This window comes from Penicillium samsonianum (genome assembly GCF_028829775.1).
Source record: "Penicillium samsonianum strain IBT 33392 chromosome Unknown utg000001l_segment0_segment0, whole genome shotgun sequence".
Classification (NCBI taxonomy): Eukaryota; Fungi; Ascomycota; class Eurotiomycetes; order Eurotiales; family Aspergillaceae; genus Penicillium; species Penicillium samsonianum.
This window is the reverse complement of record NW_026643259.1, coordinates 4,804,161-4,827,859: the sequence shown is the minus strand read 5'-3', so window position 1 is coordinate 4,827,859 and position 23,699 is coordinate 4,804,161. Positions and strand designations below refer to the sequence as shown.

Sequence of the window (23,699 nt, the reverse complement as noted above, 5' to 3'; positions counted from 1 at the left end):
CCCTAAACCCTAAACCCCCTAAACCCTAAACCCTAAACCCTAAAACCCTAAAACCCTAAAACCCTAAAACCCTAAAACCCTAAAGATTTTTTCTTTTGACTAATGAGTCTGTTTGTCTGAATGAACCTTTTAAGGCTTGGTATTCGAAGCTGCAAACCCGATACAAATAAAGCAAATTTCTTGTTTGTTACAGTCTTTGCTTCTTCCCAGAAACTTGTATGAGGCCACTCGGCCACTCCTTGCACACCCTTGAAACAAGCCGAATATATATGCCTATGGAGAGATTCTGTAGTGCATATATGGATAAATTTCAAAACATGATAGGGTAGAATTAACACAGAATAGTAGAATTTGAATGGCATGATGTATGTCCCTAAACCAATATTTTGACTTATTTAAAGTATGTCAAACGAAATAGGCATATCTGGCAAATTTTGATCAAAATCAAAGAAAGTCTCGTCCAGAGACGGTTCATTCCAGTTTTGTGCGATTCCCGGCAATAGGTCATTCCTCCAAGGAAAAGCAGATGGCCCAATGCATGAACTTGGCGCCTTGTCATATCGTTTTTGATTGTGACTATGTCGTGATATTTGGTCGTTAGGCTTCCCATTTGTTCGTAGCTGTCCTCATAACTCTGGGGCTTCATCGGCTGATAGAAGCCATGCGAGTAAGTTACCAGGTGTGAGCAACATAGCAATTAATCTCTCCGTCGATCAATAATCGGGAGCCCCATCTCCGATCCGCAAACGGTTGGAGGTGGATCTGAATATTGCGCTATTGAATTTCTGCCCCGCTTGTATCCCGATGGAATTAATTACGGATTCATTTTTTTATTTTACTCAGCCCACTAAACACAATTATGGCATGAATATAATCATAGCCGGTTTTAGGATCTCTCTAAATTGTGTATTATATGAAAGCCCTTTACGCAAGGGAAAGAAGAAAAAAAGCTGTTGAAAGTTGGCTGGCGGACTAAAAACTTTTTTACCTGGGATTAAGTTGGCCTACGTCCGCCGGAGAGGCATTGAATGTGCGAATCACGACGCACGAGATCAAACAGGCCGAGGTCTGACGCTCGATTCACTGTCTACAACTGAGATTTCTACCCAAAATAACAACTCCGGCAGTCGACCTCGCGCTCCTAATGGTCGGCTCCAGGTCAGGTATCTTAAAACAAGACTACTATAACTAGCTGTGCCACGATAAATCGGGTAATCAAGCCGACTATAAGGACTAAAATACACTTCTGACGCCACAGGTTGTGCGAATAGACATTTTCCATAAAAAGGAAAGAACCAATCAATCACTATATAATAATCGGGGTTGTCGAATTTGATGGCCTTGCCTAGCAAATACCCCAATGCTCAACAGCAAAAGACCCATCCATACGATGGATATCCGGAAGAACGAGCGGATCCGGATCATCACCCACAAAGAAAATCAACCCATCAAAACATGGCAATCGGGTTTGTCGAATTCGATGGCCTGGCCTGGGAGATATCCCAATGTTCAACAATACAGGTCCCGTCCATACGATAAATATCCGCCAGAGCGAGAGGCTCTGGATTCTCGTCCACTTTCAAGTGAATCAGACCGGTGTTATTGCCAAAATTTGATCGCAAGATGGTGACACTTGCAAACGGAATAATCTGAGATAATCTCGCAACAATAGCGTCACGGTCCTGTGTATCCTCGGGATCATGTTCGATGATGTTGGAAGAGACGTAAACTTCGAAGGCTTTGGTGATATTCTTCTCGACATACAACGTTTGCGTAAATTGCGTGAATAAGAGGCTTTGGAGGCTCTCGGAAGCTTCGCGACCTGGGCAATATGGCTTTTGCAAACAGGATGAAGTACCATGGCCGTATTTGAGGTCTGTTCCAGAACAAGGTTGGTCAAATGGACTTTGCGCCCCTGAACCCAAGGCCAAAGGAAGCGCAATGAGCATGAAACAAAGAATATGCATCCTGAATTGATTCGCAAAATAAGGTAATAGAATTTGAATGCAGTTTCTTTTGCACGAGATGTTGGGATATATCGAAAATTCGAGTCAAGCAGACATCACGGCCCTTTATATACGTTTATGGTCGAGATATCTGTAGCAACATTTTGTCAGTTCGCGCTATCAAGGAATCCCTCATATAATCATGTGATGCCCTTAGGCATATGGAATCCTAGGCTATACCAATCGCCGATTTAGTTATTTCCCTTGTCACGATGTAAAAATTCCACAGCAATGGCGGATGTTCGGCCCAGTCAATCACATAGAATCGTGGCGCTGACAAATATTCCTAAATGCTACTCATTCCGTAAGGTGGTACCGACCATCCATAATTATGGTACAGGGATCCCATATAACAAGGCTGCTGAGTGACACAATCGATTGACCATCGAGACTACGCTACTGTCATGCAGCGCTGTATGTGGAGTATTCACCTTGTGGACGAAGGGATATAATCCTCCCTCCCTCACGGAGACATTGCGCTACACAGAATTGGGCCCTCTAAGTGAAACCTTGCAGCAAGAAGTTACTCGCCTTCTGCTGCAGAACCATATAGCAAGTTGCCCATTCTTCGGGAGGCGAGTGATTTATAAAACTGGCCTATCACCCCTGCCTGATGACCGTATCACATTGGGAACCCTCCCTCCGCCCGAATAAACCCGCCTAACACACAGCGCTGGCTGGCAACATTGCCGACGGGACACTTCAACACGACATACTACACAGGACTTTGCCAAACGGCTCACATTTGACGTCCTATATGGTGTCTAAAAGTCTGGAAACAGCTCGCGTTCTAAGCTTTTCACTACAACAATATTAAGGAATGCTTGGCCTCCATGTTCCGAACAATACTACGGAAGACCCGAGAAAGAACTAGTGGAAAGGGGTATAAAGAGTGTATACGGAGCGTATGGAATGATGCCAATCAGATAATACCTCACAGTGTCACCACACCTTTTAGATGGAATGTACCCTGGTTACATTCATCTGGGTCCATCTAGTGGGACCGCGACTTCAGTCAGGTCCTGCGCCGGCAAACTTAATGCCCTGTAAGCCGCCCTGGCCAATGCCAGGGTTCATTGAGGTAGACGACACAAATGAGTGACCAATATTCTATGGGAACCATAATGGTAACATCAAGCTCCCTGATTAGTTATCTCGGGAAAATGGGGATCTTATCGGACAGGCTGCCAGGGAAAGGTATTGGGAATTGCTATTCCGCTGTTCCAACCGATTTTCGGAATCCCATCTTCGTCAGTATACTGATCCTAAGGAATTAGATTCCATAGGAAGCTGAATAGCCCATGGATCTGTACGCATATAGATCATACCATTCCTGCTACAAATCTGAACAGTAGAAGCTGACACCTTTGGTAGATTTCAGTTGCTCATGGGACAACTAGCTCGTAGCCACGGAAGTAGTGGTGGTGGTAGTGGTTAAGGACACGGGCTATGTTGCTTGAAATTGGAATTCGTTCTTTAACGGCGTGTGACAGTGCTCCTGTATTGACTGAACCTCAGGTTGAGTCAAAGTCTTAGACGCGGTGCTTGAAATTGAACCTGTAACATACTTCTTTCGGTGGGAAGTATCCCGATTGAATGTGTATACTGCTCTTAGGACAGACTTGTAATTTCTGGCGCTAACGACAGGTCATAGTTCTAGGGCTCTTGGGATTCATCGGAATGTTGTTGCTTAGTTTAGGTAATCGAAATACATGCCCACTAGAGTTTACTCTATAATATCTTTATCAAATCTCATCAATAGTCAGACCTGTGTAGCAAGGGAGATAGAGAATGCTCGTTGAACTGAATCCTTCCCCTTCGATCTCCTCCAGTCCTATTAGTTCCAGGCGCAGACAGTGGGTTTGCTCCATTTTCAGAACATCGTTGAATCTCTGGCATGCTGAATTGATATATTGCCAAAGGACTGCACCACATTTCTCATCCAAATCGGAGCTAGCCTACGTGGACAGCAAAGAGCCCACCACTTCTTTTCAGAGGGGTGCCCAATTACTCCAGGACAAGAGGTGTGGAAATAGAAGAATGTTATATGGAAATTCTTCGGGGCAGTCAATTGAACGGCATTTCTGGAACAAGATTCCCGTATCTAGCGGCTGAGGCGAAATACGACAGTAATTTTTACGCCTTATTTATTACCCTACTGAAATACTGCCAAGAATGTGGGTCACGGATAGACTAACCGCAAAACGTATAGAAGAATTTAAGAGAATAAGGAAGTGATCAGAATCAATGTGAGAAATAAATACTATAGGGGGAAATAAGGGATTTATAAGTACCGTGCTCTAAGACGGAAACAAAAGTCCGTGTTGAAATGGTAAAGTATCTATCGTGGGGTGGACTATATGATCGGCCCAAACAGACCCCCACCCCAATGCCAAGACTTACTTACGGTATACTTACAGGGCTTAGAAGCCTAAAACCCAAATCCGGAAAGAAGGGGTTATTTGGTTATTTTCACCAATGGTTTGGTCGCTCTATGATCGTTCTCGGTATTATCAATGGTGGGCTTGGCTTCCGCCTCACCGGAATCGACACCTCAATTGCTCCTACTAGAGCAGTTATTGGATATAGCGTGGTCGCTAGGGTCTTTGGGATTGCCTACTATTTCACTGTCCTTTTTTTTACCATGAAAAGAAGATCTCGTAAAGAAACAACCGTACTCCCCAGGGGCTGTCTCGGAAAGACAAGTCTTGAAAGAAGGCTTTCAGCCATCCTTCAGTGGGCTGCGTGTTGGACGGTTGCTGTGTGTTGGGCGGTTGCTGCCACGAAGAGTTTAAGCACTTTTCATCTGCATCCATAAAGTCAAGGCCATGGACAGCTATCACGCTGCTTATTGAGCGCTATACACCATCGTACCCGGACCTTGGGCCCAAAGTTAGGCTTTGCGGAAGTCTACTAAAACCCATTTTGGGTTGGTTTGGGTTGGGTTGGGTTCGGGTTAGAGTGGGTTTTGCTGAAGTCTAAGCCAGGTGATGGTAAGGAAAAGAATGACGAGAAGCATCCGAATCATGGTCGCGGTAGTACTCAGAGGCATTTTGTGTCTGCAAAAAACAGATTCACAGATTGTAAGAAGGTGAGGCAGGCCTCGGCCAAGGGAACAGTTAAACAAAGTAAAGAATAGCAGCAGAAAATGTAGTCGGTCAATCTCCGGGCACCGTGAATTTATATGGCTAGATATTACCTAAAATATAGTATGCTTTAAGCAGAGGTGGTTATACACCACCATTGTTGAGATATCAAGTTGTAATTTATCACTTTTACCATGTGTTTTGGGCTGCGCAGCTCGTTTACCATGCGCAGCTCGTTTACCGAGTACGTTATGTCAGCAAGTGATGCGTCAAGCATCGATTGAGGCCTCAGGCTAAACACTTGCTGAATAATAACCCCGTAGACCTTGGGGATAACACGAGGGCGGCTGGATAATCACGTTTCGTCAAGAAGATTTGGCGCCAGGGGCCGGCCACGCTTTTCTTCCCCACCCATCCACATACAAAACACGCCACCTCCAAACGCGCTGCGTACCCATTTTTCATACCTTGCAAAGCATAGTCATCGCTTCCCCTCAAAAAGAAACAAATGCAAAAGGAAATCGAGAGCAAAGGTTGCTATGTTTGACGCCCTGGGGAACGCCTTACAATATGTGGTTCAGACCGACCAGAGGAGGAGAAGTGAACCGGTATCTTGACAATACCACTCAAGGTGAGGCAAAACTCTAGGATGCTCTCATCGCTCAAATAAATGGAAATCGTTTACTCTAATTGAAGAATTGGCTCTAGGTACTGTTCTCAAACACTTATTGAAAGCATTCAGCAGGAGGAAGACGGAGATCAGGGATTTGGAGAGGGTATTCCAAACTCAAGCTCAAGAGGATCATTCCACAAAGCAGCGATGTAAGCGCTGTTTGGCCGCTGAACTAAATGGATTTCTGCTAACAATATATCCAGACTGGAGTGAGGAGAGTTTACGGGGCCATGTTGAGAATATACATCCAAACCTTGCGAGCTCCAAATCCATCATTCAACTATTATGGAGGAGCTTCTATTTTTTCGCCTTTCACCCCTTTCCACAAGATCCGACCGGTGGAAGAGTTGACTGGGAGGCCTTTCAACGCGCTATTTCGATGCTGGTTGCCCAGGGCGCCGATCTCCTAGGCGTCTTAGAAGAGATCGAATCTTTTTGGCGACTCGATGGTGACGATTTCTATCATCAGGCCAAGGTCAAAAGAATCTTCAGAAGCATCGGGACTCCCGAACGATGCACCCAAATGCACTGGGTGGTGACCAGAGACGGGATGACATTGGATTTGATCAATTTCTTCCAATAATGTACCTGCTGGTGGGTATCAGTCTTTCGCAATTCAAATCCAGGTGCTGTAACTGACCTTTCGCAGCCGAATCTGTACCTGCGGTTCTATCAGATGTGGGCGGCTATTTTTCAACCCCCCTTGACCTCCGAGGCTATAACCCCATCCCAAGTGCCGAGGAATGTACCAGACCGCGTTCTTAGCGCTATATCGTTATTTATCCCTCATCCTACAGTTTCAACCCTCGGGGGCTCTAGGGAAGAGGACAACCGAATTGCTCTGGAGGACTCATTTGAACCGTCACAGGGAACAGACGGCGCAATAATGACAAACGTGAATAGTGCTTTGGTAGAAAGCGCAGCTCCTCATCTAGTACTTATTACTGGCACAGATACTGCAACGTCTGAGGTGGTGGTGATAGGAGCCTACCTACCCCCAGGGTCTACGGGAGTAGCTTTGCATCTCTTCTTCCAGCTGCAGCCACGATTCCGTCTTCTCCGATGGAATGGTGGTTCCAAAGGGCTGATGGACAGGATGTACGCGGATGATGAATCTCTGTCCGAGGCAAATTCTGTTTCCGAAACCAGTGACGACTCCAGAATGAGAAGCCCATTTGGGATAAATCACCCGAATAATGGATGCATTTACCTCAAAGTCGACTCAGTGAAAAAGCTTGCTTATTTGGCCGACCATGCTAAAGGCCGGGAAGGGCTTCTCGAAGTTGCATTCAGTCACCTCAGTGTTCTGGGTGTTTCGGGTGGCGGGCCCGCTGTGCTTCCAGGTCTTGCGGAAACCTGTTCGACGAATGTTCTTCCAGGGTCATTCAGAACCCCCCAGAAGTCAGGATTTACGGGAAAGAACTCAAGGAGCGAATAAGAGGCTTTGGTTCATGTTGAAATAAACAAGTCACGTGATAAATACCTTAGGGAAGGCCCCGATTTATCGAAGCTAGGAGCTACCCTGAACGCAGAACGACTTCACTCTTTTTCAACATCACAATCATAATTAAAACCCCCCAGACTAGTCGTCAATTGAGGCTCGAAACTCTCCTAGGGCTCAATGTGGGCCCCCTATGCACCGCAAGCTCCGCTTTACATAAACTATAATTTTAAAGGGATTAATCGAAGAAATAAAGTTATTTAATTCATAAACTAAAACAATTATAAATAATAGTATCCTATTCTACTAGGTTGGTATCTTTATAAACGCTAAAACATATATTTTATATAGAAATGGGTTCAAATAGGTTGGGTTAGGTTATAGAGGGCGGAACCCAAAATGAGTTCTGCCGAAGTCTACTTATTAGGGTATTTTTTACGGATTCTGCAAGGAATCCCCACCGTGTAACCAGACTAATCCCAATATAATTTTGCTAACAGTTTTCTCATGTTCGAAACCCCCCTTACAGCTATTATCATGTCAACCTAATGTCTTCATATCAAGTAGGGGTCTCATAATCTAGGCCATTCTACATTGAGCGGTGACAGTAAGAATGCCGGTGTAGGTGAAATACCCAGAAAGTTGGTCTGTATCTATTCAAAGCCGTTTCTTTGCAACTTTCCAATGATCATTACATGTTGGTCTGTTCTGTTATACTTGTGTACCGCCAAGTTTCTTGCAGAGATAATGAAGATAAGGTGTCGTACAGACTATGTTGCCTTCTTTTCCTGTTTCGCATTTCCGTGTCGGTCCTGCATAAATAGAAATGACTAAGCGGTCTTTTTTCCCAATGTAATAGATTCACGCTTCGGCAATTATACGTGGTGGCCCGGCTCGGCCCGAGGGCTCGAAATGGAATCTACGATACGACTAGTTTGCAATAATTCTGAAACCGGAATGGGGTAGGTGCGAGGTAGACCTCGCCAACACTCGCCCACGAAAGATACTTGATGGTCTCGTCAATAGTATATATCGCGTGCATTTGCTTTTATGGGACAGTTTCCAAACATCGCATTATCGCTCCTTTCATGCTTTTACAGGTCGATCATCGATACTCCCTTACATCAAACTAGACCACGGCGACTGATGACATGGTACAGGACGAGAAGTTTTGCTGCATACCCACCGTCTGCAAGCCTGGCGTGTGATGGACCGGGGCTGAGAGCCACGAATAGGCTAACGGTCCAGCCCATCCCTTACATCCAAAAAGGAGAAATGACCCAATTCCGGAATTATCAGCACAGCAGCCTTTTTCAAGGCTGAGCTGAAGAAACCTCATTGGTTTTTGGCGCATATGGGATGCACGAATAGGCTGATTGCTAGGTTCAATGGTCGTGGGCCCTTGTGGCATATGCCAGTAATTGCCCTAGTCGGGTGCAGTTTTCGGTGGCTTTCAGCCCCTGGGAGGTCATAGATCCGAGCACGGGACCTGACAGATATGAGAGAGTAAGAAGATCCTAAATAGGTTCTGCCTTCGTGAGATTAGTATCTCATTAAACATTATAACTCTCTTCCTCTTCTTCTCTCTCCATCTCTCTCTACTCGCTTACTTCGCTTACTTTACTCATTTTCTTCTAATTTTCTCTCCTTTTCAATTACTTCCATTTCCAATTTTTATCACTTCCTTCCTATTCCGTCACCCTGTTTGCTCCCTCTCGACTTTGTTCATGGGAACATTGTGCAGTCGCCACTTAGTTTGACAAGCGGTCTACGGTTGGATTTTCTTTTAGTGAGGCTTTGAACACGGGGTTATGGGCAAAGCATTGTGTCAACTGCTCAACATGCGTTTCCATCACGCCGACACTGCTGGGCCCCGATTCCTGCAGTCGACATACCAACTCATCTTCCGTGCAAGATTAGACTCATCCCACCTCGAACACGCCTTTCATGAACTCTTGCGAACCTGGCCGATCCTCCGAGGAAGACTGAACTTTATGGTATGTGATTTTCTTATGCCCCGGTAACGGTGCTAATTCCCTAATAGCGTACCGGGTCATTTTCAACGGACGATACAGCAGGATTTTGGCAGTTAAAGAAGATAGAATCTCCGTTGGCCGAATATTTTCCTCTCAATCACTTGGCCTGGGAAGAGATTGGAGAGCCAGAGCAAAAGCTGGTAGATGAACTGTTTGATTTACCGTCGTTCAAATCGTACCTGTTACCTCCAATTCTCCGGGTCCAAGTTTTACAGTTTCAGGATGGGTGTCTTATGCAATTCATTTTACAACATGCATTTTGCGATGGAACAGGTAATTTTCCACATTCCAATATATATCTTTTGTATGTCCAGGTGCCTGATCCGCTTATACGACAAAATGAAAGGTTTCCATCGAATTGTCTCCGCATATGCTTCACTTGTGCGTGGTGAGACAATTCAGCCCATTGACGAAAAGCGGCCGTCTCAACTCGTGTTCCAAACATCTATAGAAGGATGCGAAACTCCAAACCAGCTCTCCGAGCAGGTGTATCAACTGACATTCCGGCATTGGGCAACGGGATGGATGGGATTGATTTTTACTGGTCTTGCTCAGTGGCTGATTAAGGCCTGGTCTCCCAGCGAGCGATTACTCCGAAATATGCATATACCTCCCAGTGTTATTGACCGGCTCAATAATCTCGCCAAGCAGCGAGATCTATTTTTGACCAGAAATGATCTGCTTATGGCGATTATAGCACAGGTAACGAATGTGAACCTATCATAATATATTGCCGGAAACTGATTGAGATTACGGACAGGCTGCCATGGCCTCATTTCCGGACATATCCCGAATACCAATAGGCTTCATGTTGAACTTCAACAAAGGCCTTGCACGACCGGCCTCATTACACAATGGCTTCTGGCCGGTATCCATCCCTATGCCTCTTTCCCGGGAAATGGACATGCATGGCCACCAGGATGACCAGCTCATCAAGTTGGCTATCCACATCCGCCAGGCTGTTAATGCCGCGCGCTGCCCGAGAACCTTGGAGCTTTTCCGCAAGTGGTATGAAACAATGGGGAGCTGGCAACCACTCTACCCAGCAAACTTCTACCCAAATTCCCCCAATATCCAGGTATCCTCTTTATCGCAAGAATGGTATGACATTTCCTTCGGTACCGAAAGCAAGCCTTGTCATGTGCAGATGTACCCATCTATGATAGATATCTTTAACGCCGTTGGTTTTTGTTATCATGATCTCATCATCGCAATAAAGGACCGAGACGGAGGTGGGTACTGCATTCGTGGCTCACTACATAAGGAGGTCTGGAAACAACTCGAATATCTTCGTGATGAATGATCAGATGGAGAGATCGCCGATTTAGATGCTTCTCGAGTTATGAATTGAAAGAGTATTTATGCCATAGCAAAATTTAACAAACTTTCATCTAGGTCACATTATTGTTAGTATTGACTATCAACATTTAGATAATAGGAGGTCGCCATAAGCCGCCGAAGCGGTACAACGCTATCAGTTTAGACCTTGACGGGAAATCTAGATGAAATGCGCGACGGAGAGTACTGGCACTCAATGAGGCGGGGCCCGCGCCCCTGTCTGGTCAGCTGCGCCCCCTTTTAGGTTTACTCTGGCAATAATAGGAACAATTAAAATCGATTACTATTGTAATTAGGCAATCTGGATTCGAACCCTAATATGTCGTCTCTATACTTGTACCCTATGTATATATATATTATGGGTTGAAAGGGCTTAGTCGCTAAGGTATGTCTTGTTTCTGCTTCCTGTTGCGAGGGGGAGAGCTGTAATGATCAGCTAAAGCATTTGAAGCCTAATCGTTTCACTTACTAATGGGATATGGTTAGAAGTTTCCGGTGATTTGTCTTTCTCGCTAAGGATTGGCAATTTACTGGGCTGCTGATTCCCTTCAATTTCCTGGTTTGGCGAGCTGTTCGGGGTATTAATTTTTCCGCAGGAGAAGGTAAAGATCTGGGTATTAACGTTTCGATTAGGGCTTTATATCTCTTATAGACTATGCACACGTAGGTGGCTATAGACTAGGTTTTACAATCACTACAACGGCCGATTCATGTAGTCAACTTTTGAATAGAATTTGTTTTTATTTTTAGCGGGCGGTTGGTAGTCAATTTGATAGTAGGGATAGTGATTAACGAGTCGGTTAGGGAAACTGATTAAGCCTCACAACGTTAAGGGCCGAATATGAACGTTTATTAAGGACATTTATATCTCAATTAGACACCTCTTCCCTTTCGTTAAACGCCTCGGAAATCGGACAAATAGAATATTGAACTTATAGTCATCAAAGAAAAGAAGTTTAAAAAAGAAAACAAAAAAAAAAGTATCTTTATAGGCACAAGTTCGAAAATTGAGCGTTGACAACATATAGCCAAGCTTTAACGGGTTGACGGGTCGAGCGCCCGCACACCCGACCGTGACCTCGCTCTCCGTAGTCTAGACGGACAGACCTATAGCTTAATAACACTAAAGCGAGGCTAGGGGGAAAATCTAACTTCTCGGGATAAAATTGTAGGCGCTTTTCGGTGATTTAACGTTGAGTCGCTTATAGATGAGGCGATCAAAACAAGAAATATGAGCCCATCATTGCGGATTGTATATCTCCTACAGAGCTTCAATATTAATAGCCTTAAAAACTTTAGAGATAATTTAGATAACTCTATATTGTAAACTAATAATTATATTTAAGCTATTATATATTAGACGTTAATTTTAAGTTATCTATTCCTAACGCTAGAGCTAGGTTATAAGTTTATATTTTTTTAGAAAGTATACACGTCTATAACTTAAATATACCTCTATAAAGTTTTATCAGACTCGAGTATATATTATAATACCTAACCCAGCTTTAACTAAATCTCTAGACCTAGGGGTGTAGGGCGTTCGTCTAACCAACCAGATCTACCAAATACCGGTAAAGAATGTATTATAATCCCGACTTAGGCTCGGTCGGCCGCCTCCTATAGGATAGGGCTATAGATATCTCCACTTATCAGTTTCTCGCTTTTTTCTTAAGTACATTTTATCTTGATCTATTCATTGTCTGAATCTATATCTATGATACTCCGTATGGAGGATGTAATTTGAAGAACGGTAGGTCTTTCTGAGATAAAGTTCTAGTAGTGTCAGTAAGAGTAAGGAAATCTGTATACATTGTAAGTACCTGCTCAAATAGATCTCCACTTATGATAAATTGCTCAGTGTCAGAGTGTACATTTTGAAAAGACCCGCGTAGTGTAGGGATATCGGAAAAGACGTGCCACATATTTGGCTACGTTTAGGGCCTAGAACAGGTCACCTGTTGGCTGGCTTACAATCGTCCTAGATATAATGGGCATTCCGCGGAGTATTTCAGTCTAGTTCTCTTCGTATAAGAGCTCATCACATTACTACCAGCAAAATGGAAATCGTGGGAGAGCCCTTTTTGGTTAGGAAACGCAGTTGCCTGGCGTTGCGGCATGCGTCGGCCTCAGTTTGCCTCAGGTGGCTTCCACTGCTATGGATAAATAGGGTTTGATCCGCCACCTGCGCGTTATCCGAATTGAGATGACTTACGCGTCTCCCGATTGATTCGCCAGGCGTTGTCACCCACCATCAATAGTTTAAGTTGGGATAGGGAGCTTCTTTACATCGAGTGACTGAAGAGTCTAGTCTATCATTCCACCACACCGAACTATATGAATTTAACAAGGTAGTCAATTCAACCGAGCGCTCCATCCTCCTCCCAAACGAAATCAATGAGTTGTCACACTACACAACATCTTTCTCTGTCCATAAACAACAACCTAACCGAAGGCACCATTTCCCTGAGGAACCTGATTTGCGCCCAGTATGAGCATGAACTCTAGTAATTCTTTGGTTCTTGGCTAAGGGCATCACTAGTGGCCAACCCTACGAGAAGGGCGAAACTGTCAAGCTCATCTCCCCCGAAGATGTCAATCAGATCTCAATCCCTCATGGCAAAAGTGCCGTGCTATCGGTCTGCGGAAGTGCAACGCTTGGGCAAGGCATCGAGGGAATGATTGATCTCCGCCGCGATGGAAAGAGTTTGATCGCTTCCCTATACTGGAATGGACCTTGGAAACGCATTGGAAATGAGTGTTATCTTGTTAATGTTGACAACGAGCATTACGTCCTTGAATTGACTACCCCTCCGTTTGAAGGTATACTAGGGGATCTCGCTGTCGATGTCAGAGAAATCGAGGCGAGTGAACCACTGCAATAATACCGATCGTGGTTTGGAGTACCTGCATTCATATGAAAATAATGTTTCAAACGACCGTGTAGCTGAATCGACGAATCTTATACAAGATATCCATAATAGGCTAGACTCTTCAGTCACTATACTCACTAAGAGTTGATACCTCTCATTCCATCTGTGTCATGATGCCTTGGCCAGCTTTGGGTTGCAGGGGCCGGACTCGACCTTACGAAGCACACGACCAAGAATAATCGTCAATACACGGTGGAAGACATACAAGCCAACAGCCAATCCAATCGCTCCCATGAAGAACCAAGTCCATGGCCTATGTCCAATCCACATGAACACACGTGTGTCTGATCGATGCCAAGTGCTGCTCTCTAGATCGGTGGTGAACGGCGCTAACTCCGTTGCATTGATGACCCCCACAGTCGGCGAGGGTAGCGAAGGCTGCTCAAGCAAGTAATTCTTTATCACGAGAGTGAGAAACATGGGCCCGGCGGATATCATAATGGCGCAGTGGGGCTCCCATCGAGCCCATAAGCGAGTTATCGCATGAAAGATAGGTAGTTTGGCAATTGCCGCGGCATAGATTGGATGCCGGGCAGAGGTGATCATGAAGTCGTTGGTCACACCTGTCGGCGCTGTTGACTTGAACAAGGCGTACTTCGATGTGTCGGCTTCAATTTGGTGAATGGGAAAGCTCCGGTTGCACCAGGTGTCCATGTCGAGGTAGACACCACCAAAATGATACAGAACAAAATAGCGTATAGCATCTGCACGCTGGATTGGGAAGGCGTAGGCATCCCAGATATCCACGAACCAGGGGTATTCAACGGAAAAGAATTGTCGAGCCAACTCATCGGTCCATAGCTAGAAAATCAATTAGCGAAGTCCAAAAGTAGCCAGTTTCCTCCATTCGAAGCTTAGCCTTTGTAGACTGATGGCCCCTTCTACGACGTACGGATAATGCTTACCTTGTACTCAAAATCTGAATATGCTTCTTTGCAGCTCTTCTGCGACTCAATCCACTTGTCTGGTATCGTTTCGTTGGCGGTGGTTTGGTGTAGGATTTGCGGTATCTCCCACGATGAGTTCGTTTGATGCCGATCATCTGGCGTATAGTTGGTGTGCAGGGCTACTCGAGACCCGAACAGCTCTTCATTTCTCCGTAGCAGAATGATAAGAGGCTGGAAGATCTGGAGTAGCAGCCAGACGACCATCAGGTCTATCACAAGGATAAGCACCGTAGCCCTTTTCGGCCTTCGTACCAGTCGGAAACTCCGTCGCGGGTATTGCAATAATCCAGAATTCCGACCAAGATTCTCTTCATCATACATTGTGTCGTTGTTGGCATTGGAAGCTCCAAAATCCCAGTGGTGAAGATGTCGCCAGAAGCTTATCATTGTGGTTGGAATGGCATGCCTTAGGGACTCAGGTGTTATCTTGTGCGCTATCTCATCAACTTTATAGAGTCTGACAGATTATTGGTAAGTTCAGCTTGCATCAACAAAAAAAATTGAAAGATCCCGTGTAGTCTAGAGGCATGAAGTCAAAATTGAAAATTTCTATCTATGCAAGGAATAAGAATAGGGCTAAGCTTTGCTTGGCTCTGACCACGCAATGGTTGACGAAATACCCATGTTTCCCGTTTCCGGAAAATGGCTCTGATCGGGTCATACGGTCATACGGTCTTATGTCACCCAAGCACAATGAGTGGGGTACTTACCAAATCCGGCTAGTCGCGAACCCTTGGGAACCAAAGTATTCGAGAACTATCGTTCAAACGAGAACGAGGTTAATATTGTAACCAGTTGACCCACGTGGAATCTACGCTCAACCTGCAGCCGTGAGGTCATACTCGTATCATCGTCATCAGGCCATTTTCGCCAACGTACTGTCGAACTGATAAAAGCTCAAAGCTCAATCATTTGAATATTCCACCGTGTTCATTTGGTTAAAATATTGAACGTTTGAGGAGATTCAAGAACTTTCCGATAATGGTCCGAGCTGCTATTTTCAGGAATTCCTTAATATTGGCGGCACCGGTTTTTGCCAGTATCAGTTATCCTCCCATTCCGGAGGACTTGACAACACCATTCCAGGTGCGCTTGGCGGTCAATGGAAAAAATGGTAAGAAGTAGCAGCCATCAAATGAATGTGGTTTAGAACCAATCCACTGACAAAAGCCTTTGTAAAGCTGTCGCAATTGGATGGAATACATATGAAGCATTAAGCGAGAGCTGTGTGGCATATGGTACCTTAGCGGACAACTTGAGCTCTCGCTCATGCTCGTCCTCTTCGGTCACCTACAGCACCTCCCGCACCTGGTCTAATATGGTAGTGCTAAACAACTTGGGCCCAGCGACCGTGTACTACTACAAAATCATCTCGGCGAACTCGAGCGTAGAACCTTTGCTTAGTCCGCGGATTCCCGGAGACAAGACCCCCTTCAACATGAATGTCGTGTCAGACTTGGGCGTTTACGGCAAAAATGGGTTCGCAGTCTCGAGAAGCGACGTAATCCCCTACGTCCAGCCCGAATTGAACCACAGCACTATTGGCCGTCTTGCCAAAACACTACAGGACTACGAAGTCGTCATCCACCCGGGCGACTTCGCATACGCAGACGACTGGTACCTTAAGCTGCCAAGTGTGCAAAAGGGTGAAGAGGCCTACCAGTCGATTTTAGAAAGATTTTATGAACAACTTGCGCCAATAACTGGACGTAAGATCTACATGGTCAGCCCAGGTAACCATGAAGCGGACTGCAGTCAGATTCGGCGTCTCCTTAAACTGTGCCCTGAGGGCCAGGAGAACTTCACTGATTTCAAGCACCACTTTGAAAAAATCATGCCGCATCCATTCACTTCGTCTTCATCGAACAAGTTCGCTCAGACCCAGTCTGACAAAGCGCGCAGCTTCGCGAGGCCACCTTTTTGGTATTCTTTTGAATATGGCATGGCACACGTGGTAATGATCAACACAGAAACCGATTTCCCTAAAGCCCCAGATGCGAATCTGGAAAGTGGACCATTTGGCACCAACGGTGAGCAGCTAAAGTTTCTGGAGACCGATTTGTCCAGCGTGGACAGGAGAGTGACCCCATGGGTCATTGTGGCTGGTCATCGTCCGTGGTATAGCACCGAATCTATGCATCGTTGTAAAGCGTGCCAAGATGCATTCGAAGAACTGTTTTATAAGTATTGTGTCGATTTAGCCGTATTTGGACATGTGCACAACTCACAGAGATTGCTGCCTGTTTTCAAAGGGAAAGCTGATCCACGCGGCATGCATAACCCCAAAGCCCCTATGTATATTATTTGTGGTGGTGCTGGTAACATTGAGGGCCTGATTCCTATTCGTCATAAGCCTTCTTACACCAAGTTTGCTTACGCCGAGGAGTACAGCTACAGCACGCTGAAGTTTCTGGATGATAAGCACCTCCAGATTGATTTCATTCGCTCATCAAACGGCGACGTTCTGGACTCTAGCACATTGTACAGAAGTCATTCCATTCCATTTGTCAGTCAGTAAACCTGGGGCTGCGTGCTGTGATGGATATAGTACTTTGAATTGACTTTTTGAATGTATTTCAGTACAGCACTGTTCAATATAGCCACATTTGAATGATAGCGCTTCGAACCAATGAATTTCTAAATCTTTTATCGTTCCTACACTTCTTAGTTGAAGTGGGCAAAATCGTTGAATTGTACTGGAGCAAGATCAAGATTTGAGCGCTGGGTGTAAGAAGTGCGCCTAGGGAATTGAATGATTGTGAAGTACATGACCTTGATTAAAGCCATGATTGAGAGCCTAATTAAGCTGTGGAGCCAACATTCTTGGGGGTGCTATTCACCATTCACCACCTGTTGAGACTGAACGGGATTCAGCTTGATTAATAAACTGTGTGGGTGACCTCGGGATAGTTCAATGGTTAATAAGCGAAACACGGTCCCTTGTTCACTGAATACGACATGAAGCTAGTGAAGCACCAATGCACAGTCTATAGACCTGACCCAGGAGGGCGTTGTGTACTTCCAACCGAATATTCTTTAGTCATAGTGACTTACGGCCTGAACATGCGAATTCTCCATGATCTGCTTCTTGCTGTGTTCGATCGTCTTGGCAATTAGATAAACTTCTTCTTGACCCTGGCAGACTTCTAGGGTGACAGGCTCGCTCTGAATATTGATAGCTTCGCTCATCAGCCTGCCGTATGGAATGACAGAGAGGTGTATTTCTGGGAACAGCTAATACAACAACTTTTCAATCAAATATTAAGTCTCCGGGGAACGATCGCCCAGCTACTCATCGAAGAGAGGATCGATATGATATACGAACTCTATAAGTTCGACCATACCAAACAAGATGCTATTACTCAGAAAGGCTCTCCTGGAGTAGTTGACAGCAATGCAAATAACCGCTAATCTCATACGGAAGCCTTCGTCCAAGCCATTCCTCTTCCCAAGCCTGGTATCCTGTCGGATTCCGCGTAGAAGGAAAAATGCTTCAAAGGAGGTCGCTTCGATGACACAAGCTGGCAAGTTTGCGAAACTTCTTATATGCCTTAGAAGTTCAGTTTGCCTCGCTATCAGTCTCATTTCAACCTAGTAGAGTGATTCTATCTTTTGGAACATCTTCCTATGGGTTGAGAATTTGATAATGCAGTCAGAGCAGCAGCACAAGAAGCAGATAGCAGCCCATAGGCACAGGCACACTTTCTCAATCGTCTAATGGCGCATCTACTTTTTCAAGGACAAGAATTTGACCTTTTGTAGGACATTGCACCTGTTACAGCAGTACTGTAGCAGTTCTTTGGTCCTTTGTTAGACGTGCTCTTTCATGATGCCTCTATATAGGCGTCATGCTGGCCAGTTTAGAGAGATCATCGATCTCTCTCTTCCTCTGATTCTTCCCTACATTTGTAGTTGATCATTATTTCAGCACAAATATGTGTATATGTAAATCACGCTCTCTTGGAGGCTATGGGATAGTGGAAGTAATGAAGTAAAGAGATGTAGTCAAGATAGCTGACTAGGCCGGGAACGACAATCCTTCAAGGGCGGTTTATCACCAAAAGCATCCACAGCTCATCATCTGAATAACGGCCGAGACTAGCTTAACTCATTCCAACTGATGAAATGGGTTAATGGGTTAGTCTAGAAACGCCATCGCGACAGTTCGTGGGACCTTTTGCCATCAGCATTGCTAGCAAAGTCTGGATAATTTTCCCGCTAATCACACATCACCCTCGAGATTCTTTTTGGCTGGAATGTCAGCTCTAGATTGTGATACATGTGTAGTAAATTGAAGTTCTGCTCAAGGAAACAAGCAAGGAAACATTCTCCGGAACAGTGACATTCACTGATTCTGCTTTTAGCTTAGCAAAAAAGACTTCTATAGTAGGCAAGTCAGACGCTGGGACGAGAAGGAAAAACTTCCCACGATCTAATTCATGTACCGAAACAAGGTCACCAGTATGTAACCATGAGATTTTACAGCATTAAAGTTAATGAGTATTATCAAGGCCGGCCCTCATGTAGCGTCGGACTGCTCTAGCGACGAGTCTCCATTTTTACTGCTTTTTTACTGCTTTTTTGTGCTTTGTGACGGCAGATCAATTGTCACCAAATCTAGAATGATTTCAACTTTGAGGTTCGGGCGGCATTATCAGACTTTCCACCCTGGTTTCCTCTCCACTTTCTCTACAAGACTGCTATGCTGTTTAAATGTGCTTTGAAAATCACGGCCTATGCCCTTCAATATAGAACTGGGCGGAAGCGGATAGACTGACGTACCGTGTGGATCTCGCAATTCTCATCCCACCTTGACTGACAAGCGATACGTTATGACATGAAATTCTTGGTCTCATTATTGCATTAAGCTCTAGATACGTCAACTGTTCCGCTATCTTACATCGATGGGATCATGACTAGGGCGACAGAAGTACCAAATATGACATAAATAAGGCCGTGTCTTGGGGTAATCTATCTGATCCTAAAGTCTCAGATTTATTCCTCAGAACCCAATCCACTTGCTGTGAATCTCTAGTATATTATTTGTTGAACTACTGGGTTTCATTCGTTGTGAAAACAAACATGGAAAACTGTTGAGGCTACTAACTATGGGGAGAGAGAGAGAGGAAGAATCATGATCTATTCAATCTGTCTGAAGCAGGGGATTTATACCCTGCCAAACAAAGAAAGACAGGTTCAGTCTGCAAACAAATGGAGGCATCAATGAGATGGCTAGACAAAGGCATCAATGGGATGACCGACATAGTCCAACAAAAACACCTCTCTCTCGCCTCACGGTGACCATGAAGTCAAATCCGATTTCTTCCAAGGAAAACGCATTACCCTCACTGACGCCTGGAGGGTCGGTTTTATGCTTCGTGACAGTTATCTCACGCTCCGAAATCATAGTGCCATCACGACATTGAATGCTGAGGTTGTCAGCGAGGGGACCTTCACATTACAGGCGACTTCGATTAGCGAAAACAACTATATCCAAGTGGATGGCGACAAATTCAGAGCAAACGCAGATTCTTCAAAAGCTGCTCAATTCAGCGCGAAACACACTGCACTCGGGTTTGAACTTTTCTATGATAACCAAGCACCCGCTATCTTTGACCGTTATTATGATGTTGGGATTGGGCCATGGACGAATAAGTTGCAGAGCTCGCAAACCCCTGTCATTATGTGGGTGGGGTCTCATACGGAGATTTGGGGTTCCTATCCAACGATATCGCTATGATTCCCTCCCCCAAGCAAGCGGAAATATTGTCTCATCATTGACGGCGAAGGTTCGCACCAGTGGGTAGGACATCAGTGGAAGTGATATACTTAGTATTAGGCTTGGCATTTCCCACGGGACTAAAATTTTCAAGTCCCATAGACCATGCCCATTAGTCCCATGGGAAATTTAGGGGTGGTCAATGCCTCCCATGGGAGTCTTTGGGAGTCTTTGGGAGTAATTAGAATTCCTTTAGGACTAGCTAGAACTATATAAAATTCACTACTAAAAATATAACTCCTAAAAATCCAAGTATAATCCGACGCTAACTATAAAAACGAGTGGAGGTCTGAAAATTAAAGCGAGTGGCCGTAGGCCCACTCTTTTTCTCCTATACAAAAATGCAAAACCCTAATCCAAGTCACGGTGACTTCCCCCTCCCCCATGGGGTAGGGATTAAGCGAAGAAATAAAGTTATTCAATTAAAAAGCTAGAACAATCGTAAATAATAGTATCCTATTCTACTAAGTTAGCATCTTTATAAACGCTAAGACTAGTCTTCCGCACGACCTAGTAATGGGTCTAGGGCCCCAAATTGGGTTAAAAACTATGTAAACACGCTAATTATGTGTATAATTCTGCTGATTTTGTAGGTTTATGACCGCCAAGTCCCCTTTTCATGTAAAAACTGGGTCAAACTGGGCCTAAACTGGGTTTTCTGGCGCCCTAGTCACTATGTCCGGGTTAGGTCTGGGTTGGGTCGAAGGTTCCGACCCAAAATAGTCCTGCCGAAGTCTCGATAGGAATATAACTCGTAAAAGTCCAAGTATGATCCGACGCTAACTACTAGATCGACTAAGGGTGTAAAAATTAACTCCACTAGGGGTAAACCCGCTTTTATTCTCCCATATAAAAATATAAGACCCTAATCCGACCTCGCCCTTAGTCGGCCCTCCCCTATGGGATAGAGGAACAAACTCGGTTGGTTCGGTGTTTTACCTACTAATTCAGGCAGATCTCAAACCCTCTACTAAGAGCAAATATATCCATAGCAGCGATAACGGGCTTTTTGCCTTTGCGTTAGCTCAGTCCCATAAACCTTGATGGTGGTTGTTTCATCACGGCGAGTTGGGCCGTAGTCTTGGGGCCCCGACGGGAGGTAGCTTGTTCTGTCAAATCTTGGCCAGTATAGAACGCTTTGTCGCCAGCTCTAGTAACAAGTAATTTTGGCTCATCATCTAACCAGGAAAATATGCTATGGCCTTCCTAATGAGCCTCGGCGGGTAGTGCATTTCGTTGTTTCTCACAATTGATCCTCACTAGCAGCACCTTTGGCATTGGAAATGATAATCTGAAAGTCTTCGTCGGTGGCTGTCGTGAGTGAATATCGCATATGATTGTTGTCGTAAGTGAAGTTCGATATATTGTATTTTATATTGTGGGTTCAGGCTCTGGGGTAGTTGGGGGAAGGATTGTGGAGTCTGGGGAAAGCTTTGGCAATCTAAATAGGCTATATGATAGCAAACATAGTTATAATAATGCCAAAAAGAGGAAGATTTCATACAGCCGGCTTTATAGCCTCTCGGAACGCGATGAGGGGAAAATCTAACGTACCTCGGAAGCTCGGCTACCAACTATTTGTTTATAAGCAGCCCCGAGGGTGAATAATGAGCGGTTTCACAAATTTGGAAGATCTTCTCAATTCATCATGGCATCCCAATCTTACATTTTGGGGGTGGGGATGACCCAGTTCCTTAAGCCACGTCGCACTCGTGAATGTGAGATTATTCCTTTTCACAACTATATAATGTTGCTCACCATGTCTTTTTCTTTACAGATCCAGAACTTGGATATGAGGCAGCAGTCAAAGCTCTAATCGATGCGCATATCACCTACGATGATGTACAGGCAGGTGTAGCCTGCTATTGTTACGGCGACACGACTTCTGGTCAGCGGATCATGTACCAGCTAGGAATGACGGGGATCCCGATATACAACACCAACAACGCATGTGCTACCGGTTCTACTGGCCTTCATCTTGCACGTACTCTGGTCAAAGGAGGCCAGGCAGATTGTGTCCTCGTTGTTGGCTTCGAACAGATGCGCCCGGGGTCAATCAAGAGTGTATGGGACGATCGGCCCAGTCCGTTGGGTCCATCGACCAAAATGATGGAGGACACATTCGGTAAACACCAAAGCCCTCGAAATGCTCAGTATTTTGGAAATGCGGGACAAGAGTACATGGACAAGTAGAGCCCCCCGCGACCTAGATCTCAACCTTGTGCTGAATACACAAACAGATATGGTGCCAAAGCGGAAGATTTCGCTGAAATTGCTCGGGTGTCGCATGAACACTCCCAGCGAAACCCGTACGCCCAGTTCCGAACTGCATACTCTCTGGATCAGATTTTGGACCCAAAGACACAGATCTATGGACCCCTGACGAAGCTCCAGTGCTCTCCAACGAGTGATGGTGCAGCAGCGGCCATCATTGTATCCCAACGGTTCTTAGATGCGCGTCCTCACCTAAAATGCCAGGCTATTCTCATAGCCGGTCAGCAGCTGTTGACCGATGGGCCAGAGGTATATTCCCGGAGCGCAATAGACCTCGTCGGGTTCAACATGTCGCGCCAAGCTGCTCAGCTGGCGATGCAGGAGGCTGGTGTTGAAGCAAAAGATATCAAGGTTTGCGAGCTTCACGACTGTTTTTCCACCAACGAGCTTCTGTTGCTTGATGCACTTGGATTTTCGGAGCCAGGAAAAGCCCACGAGATGGTTCGTCGGGGGGACATCACGTATGGAGGTCGTGGCCTAGTCGTCAACCCATCTGGCGGGCTGATCTCAAAAGGTCACCCTCTAGGGGCCACAGGGCTGGCTCAATGTGCGGAGCTCACTTGGCAGCTTCGCGGTTGGGCCAATAATCGTCTGGTCTCCGGTACTGATGTGGCCTTGCAACACAACCTCGGGTTGGGGGGAGCAGTGGTGGTAACTATCTATAAGCGAGCCGATGGACAGGTCAGCCGTCCCATTCCAGATGAGGATATTAACAGGGTTTCTGGTTTGGGATACAATCCCGCAGTCGAAGCTCGGTATATCACACCTCAGGACGGCGAACGCGTCCGTAGCAAAACAAAGCATCACGAGTATCCGCTCCAAGAAACGGCCGAGAAGCTGAAAGCGCGCATCTAAGAAATACGAATCAATCATGGCCTGTGGAAAAATTGAAAGACCGGTCGCTATATTGAGAAAACCAAATAAAAAAATGAATAAAGTGGACTTGGAAGTTGTGGTCGAATGAGAGAACGGGAAGAGAGTAATCAAGGGATGAAGAACATGATCAGTTCAAGACGCATCATTCAGGTTGGACCCGAGGATTTTAGGGTTTTTGAAGTCAAGATGGAACCCATGTTTTGAATTCCAATAGGGATGATGATGGCGAAGGCTTGGTGGTTGAGGGGGAGATCTCTCCAAGGATAGGAGAGTAAATGGCAAGCCTCAGGGAGCGATAAAACGTATAATATAA

The 23,699-nt window shown here is 45.3% G+C and overlaps 7 protein-coding genes across 7 annotated transcripts; 5 read left to right on the top strand and 2 right to left on the bottom strand.

Moving 5' to 3' along the window:
• Nucleotides 1–1,448: 1,448 nt before the first annotated feature.
• N7471_001865 (nuclear transport factor 2 family protein) lies at nt 1,449–1,967 on the bottom strand (the record flags this gene model as incomplete). The annotated part of the gene is made up of 1 exon (XM_057274586.1): nt 1,449–1,967. The coding sequence occupies one exon, from the start codon at nt 1,965–1,967 to the stop codon at nt 1,449–1,451; it is 519 nt and encodes a 172-aa protein (XP_057142765.1).
• Nucleotides 1,968–6,278: 4,311 nt separating this feature from the next.
• On the top strand, nt 6,279–7,203 carry N7471_001864 (uncharacterized protein; the record flags this gene model as incomplete). The annotated part of the gene is made up of 2 exons (XM_057274585.1): nt 6,279–6,359; nt 6,415–7,203. The coding sequence occupies 2 exons, from the start codon at nt 6,279–6,281 to the stop codon at nt 7,201–7,203; spliced, it is 870 nt and encodes a 289-aa protein (XP_057142764.1).
• Nucleotides 7,204–9,047: 1,844 nt separating this feature from the next.
• On the top strand, nt 9,048–10,545 carry N7471_001863 (uncharacterized protein; the record flags this gene model as incomplete). Its single annotated transcript, XM_057274584.1, has 4 exons — nt 9,048–9,203; nt 9,251–9,515; nt 9,589–9,944; nt 10,003–10,545. The coding sequence occupies 4 exons, from the start codon at nt 9,048–9,050 to the stop codon at nt 10,543–10,545; spliced, it is 1,320 nt and encodes a 439-aa protein (XP_057142763.1).
• Nucleotides 10,546–12,974: 2,429 nt separating this feature from the next.
• Nucleotides 12,975–13,462, top strand: N7471_001862 (uncharacterized protein; the record flags this gene model as incomplete). The annotated part of the gene is made up of 2 exons (XM_057274583.1): nt 12,975–13,066; nt 13,120–13,462. 2 exons carry the CDS (start codon nt 12,975–12,977, stop codon nt 13,460–13,462), a joined length of 435 nt encoding a protein of 144 aa, XP_057142762.1.
• A 156-nt stretch (nt 13,463–13,618) lies between these two features.
• N7471_001861 (glycosyltransferase family 32 protein) lies at nt 13,619–14,844 on the bottom strand (the record flags this gene model as incomplete). The annotated part of the gene is made up of 2 exons (XM_057274582.1): nt 13,619–14,311; nt 14,416–14,844. 2 exons carry the CDS (start codon nt 14,842–14,844, stop codon nt 13,619–13,621), a joined length of 1,122 nt encoding a protein of 373 aa, XP_057142761.1.
• A 594-nt stretch (nt 14,845–15,438) lies between these two features.
• N7471_001860 (purple acid phosphatase family protein) lies at nt 15,439–16,975 on the top strand (the record flags this gene model as incomplete). The annotated part of the gene is made up of 2 exons (XM_057274581.1): nt 15,439–15,571; nt 15,639–16,975. 2 exons carry the CDS (start codon nt 15,439–15,441, stop codon nt 16,973–16,975), a joined length of 1,470 nt encoding a protein of 489 aa, XP_057142760.1.
• Nucleotides 16,976–21,884: 4,909 nt separating this feature from the next.
• N7471_001859 (uncharacterized protein) lies at nt 21,885–23,365 on the top strand (the record flags this gene model as incomplete). Its single annotated transcript, XM_057274580.1, has 3 exons — nt 21,885–21,954; nt 22,014–22,425; nt 22,477–23,365. The coding sequence occupies 3 exons, from the start codon at nt 21,885–21,887 to the stop codon at nt 23,363–23,365; spliced, it is 1,371 nt and encodes a 456-aa protein (XP_057142759.1).
• Nucleotides 23,366–23,699: the final 334 nt, after the last annotated feature.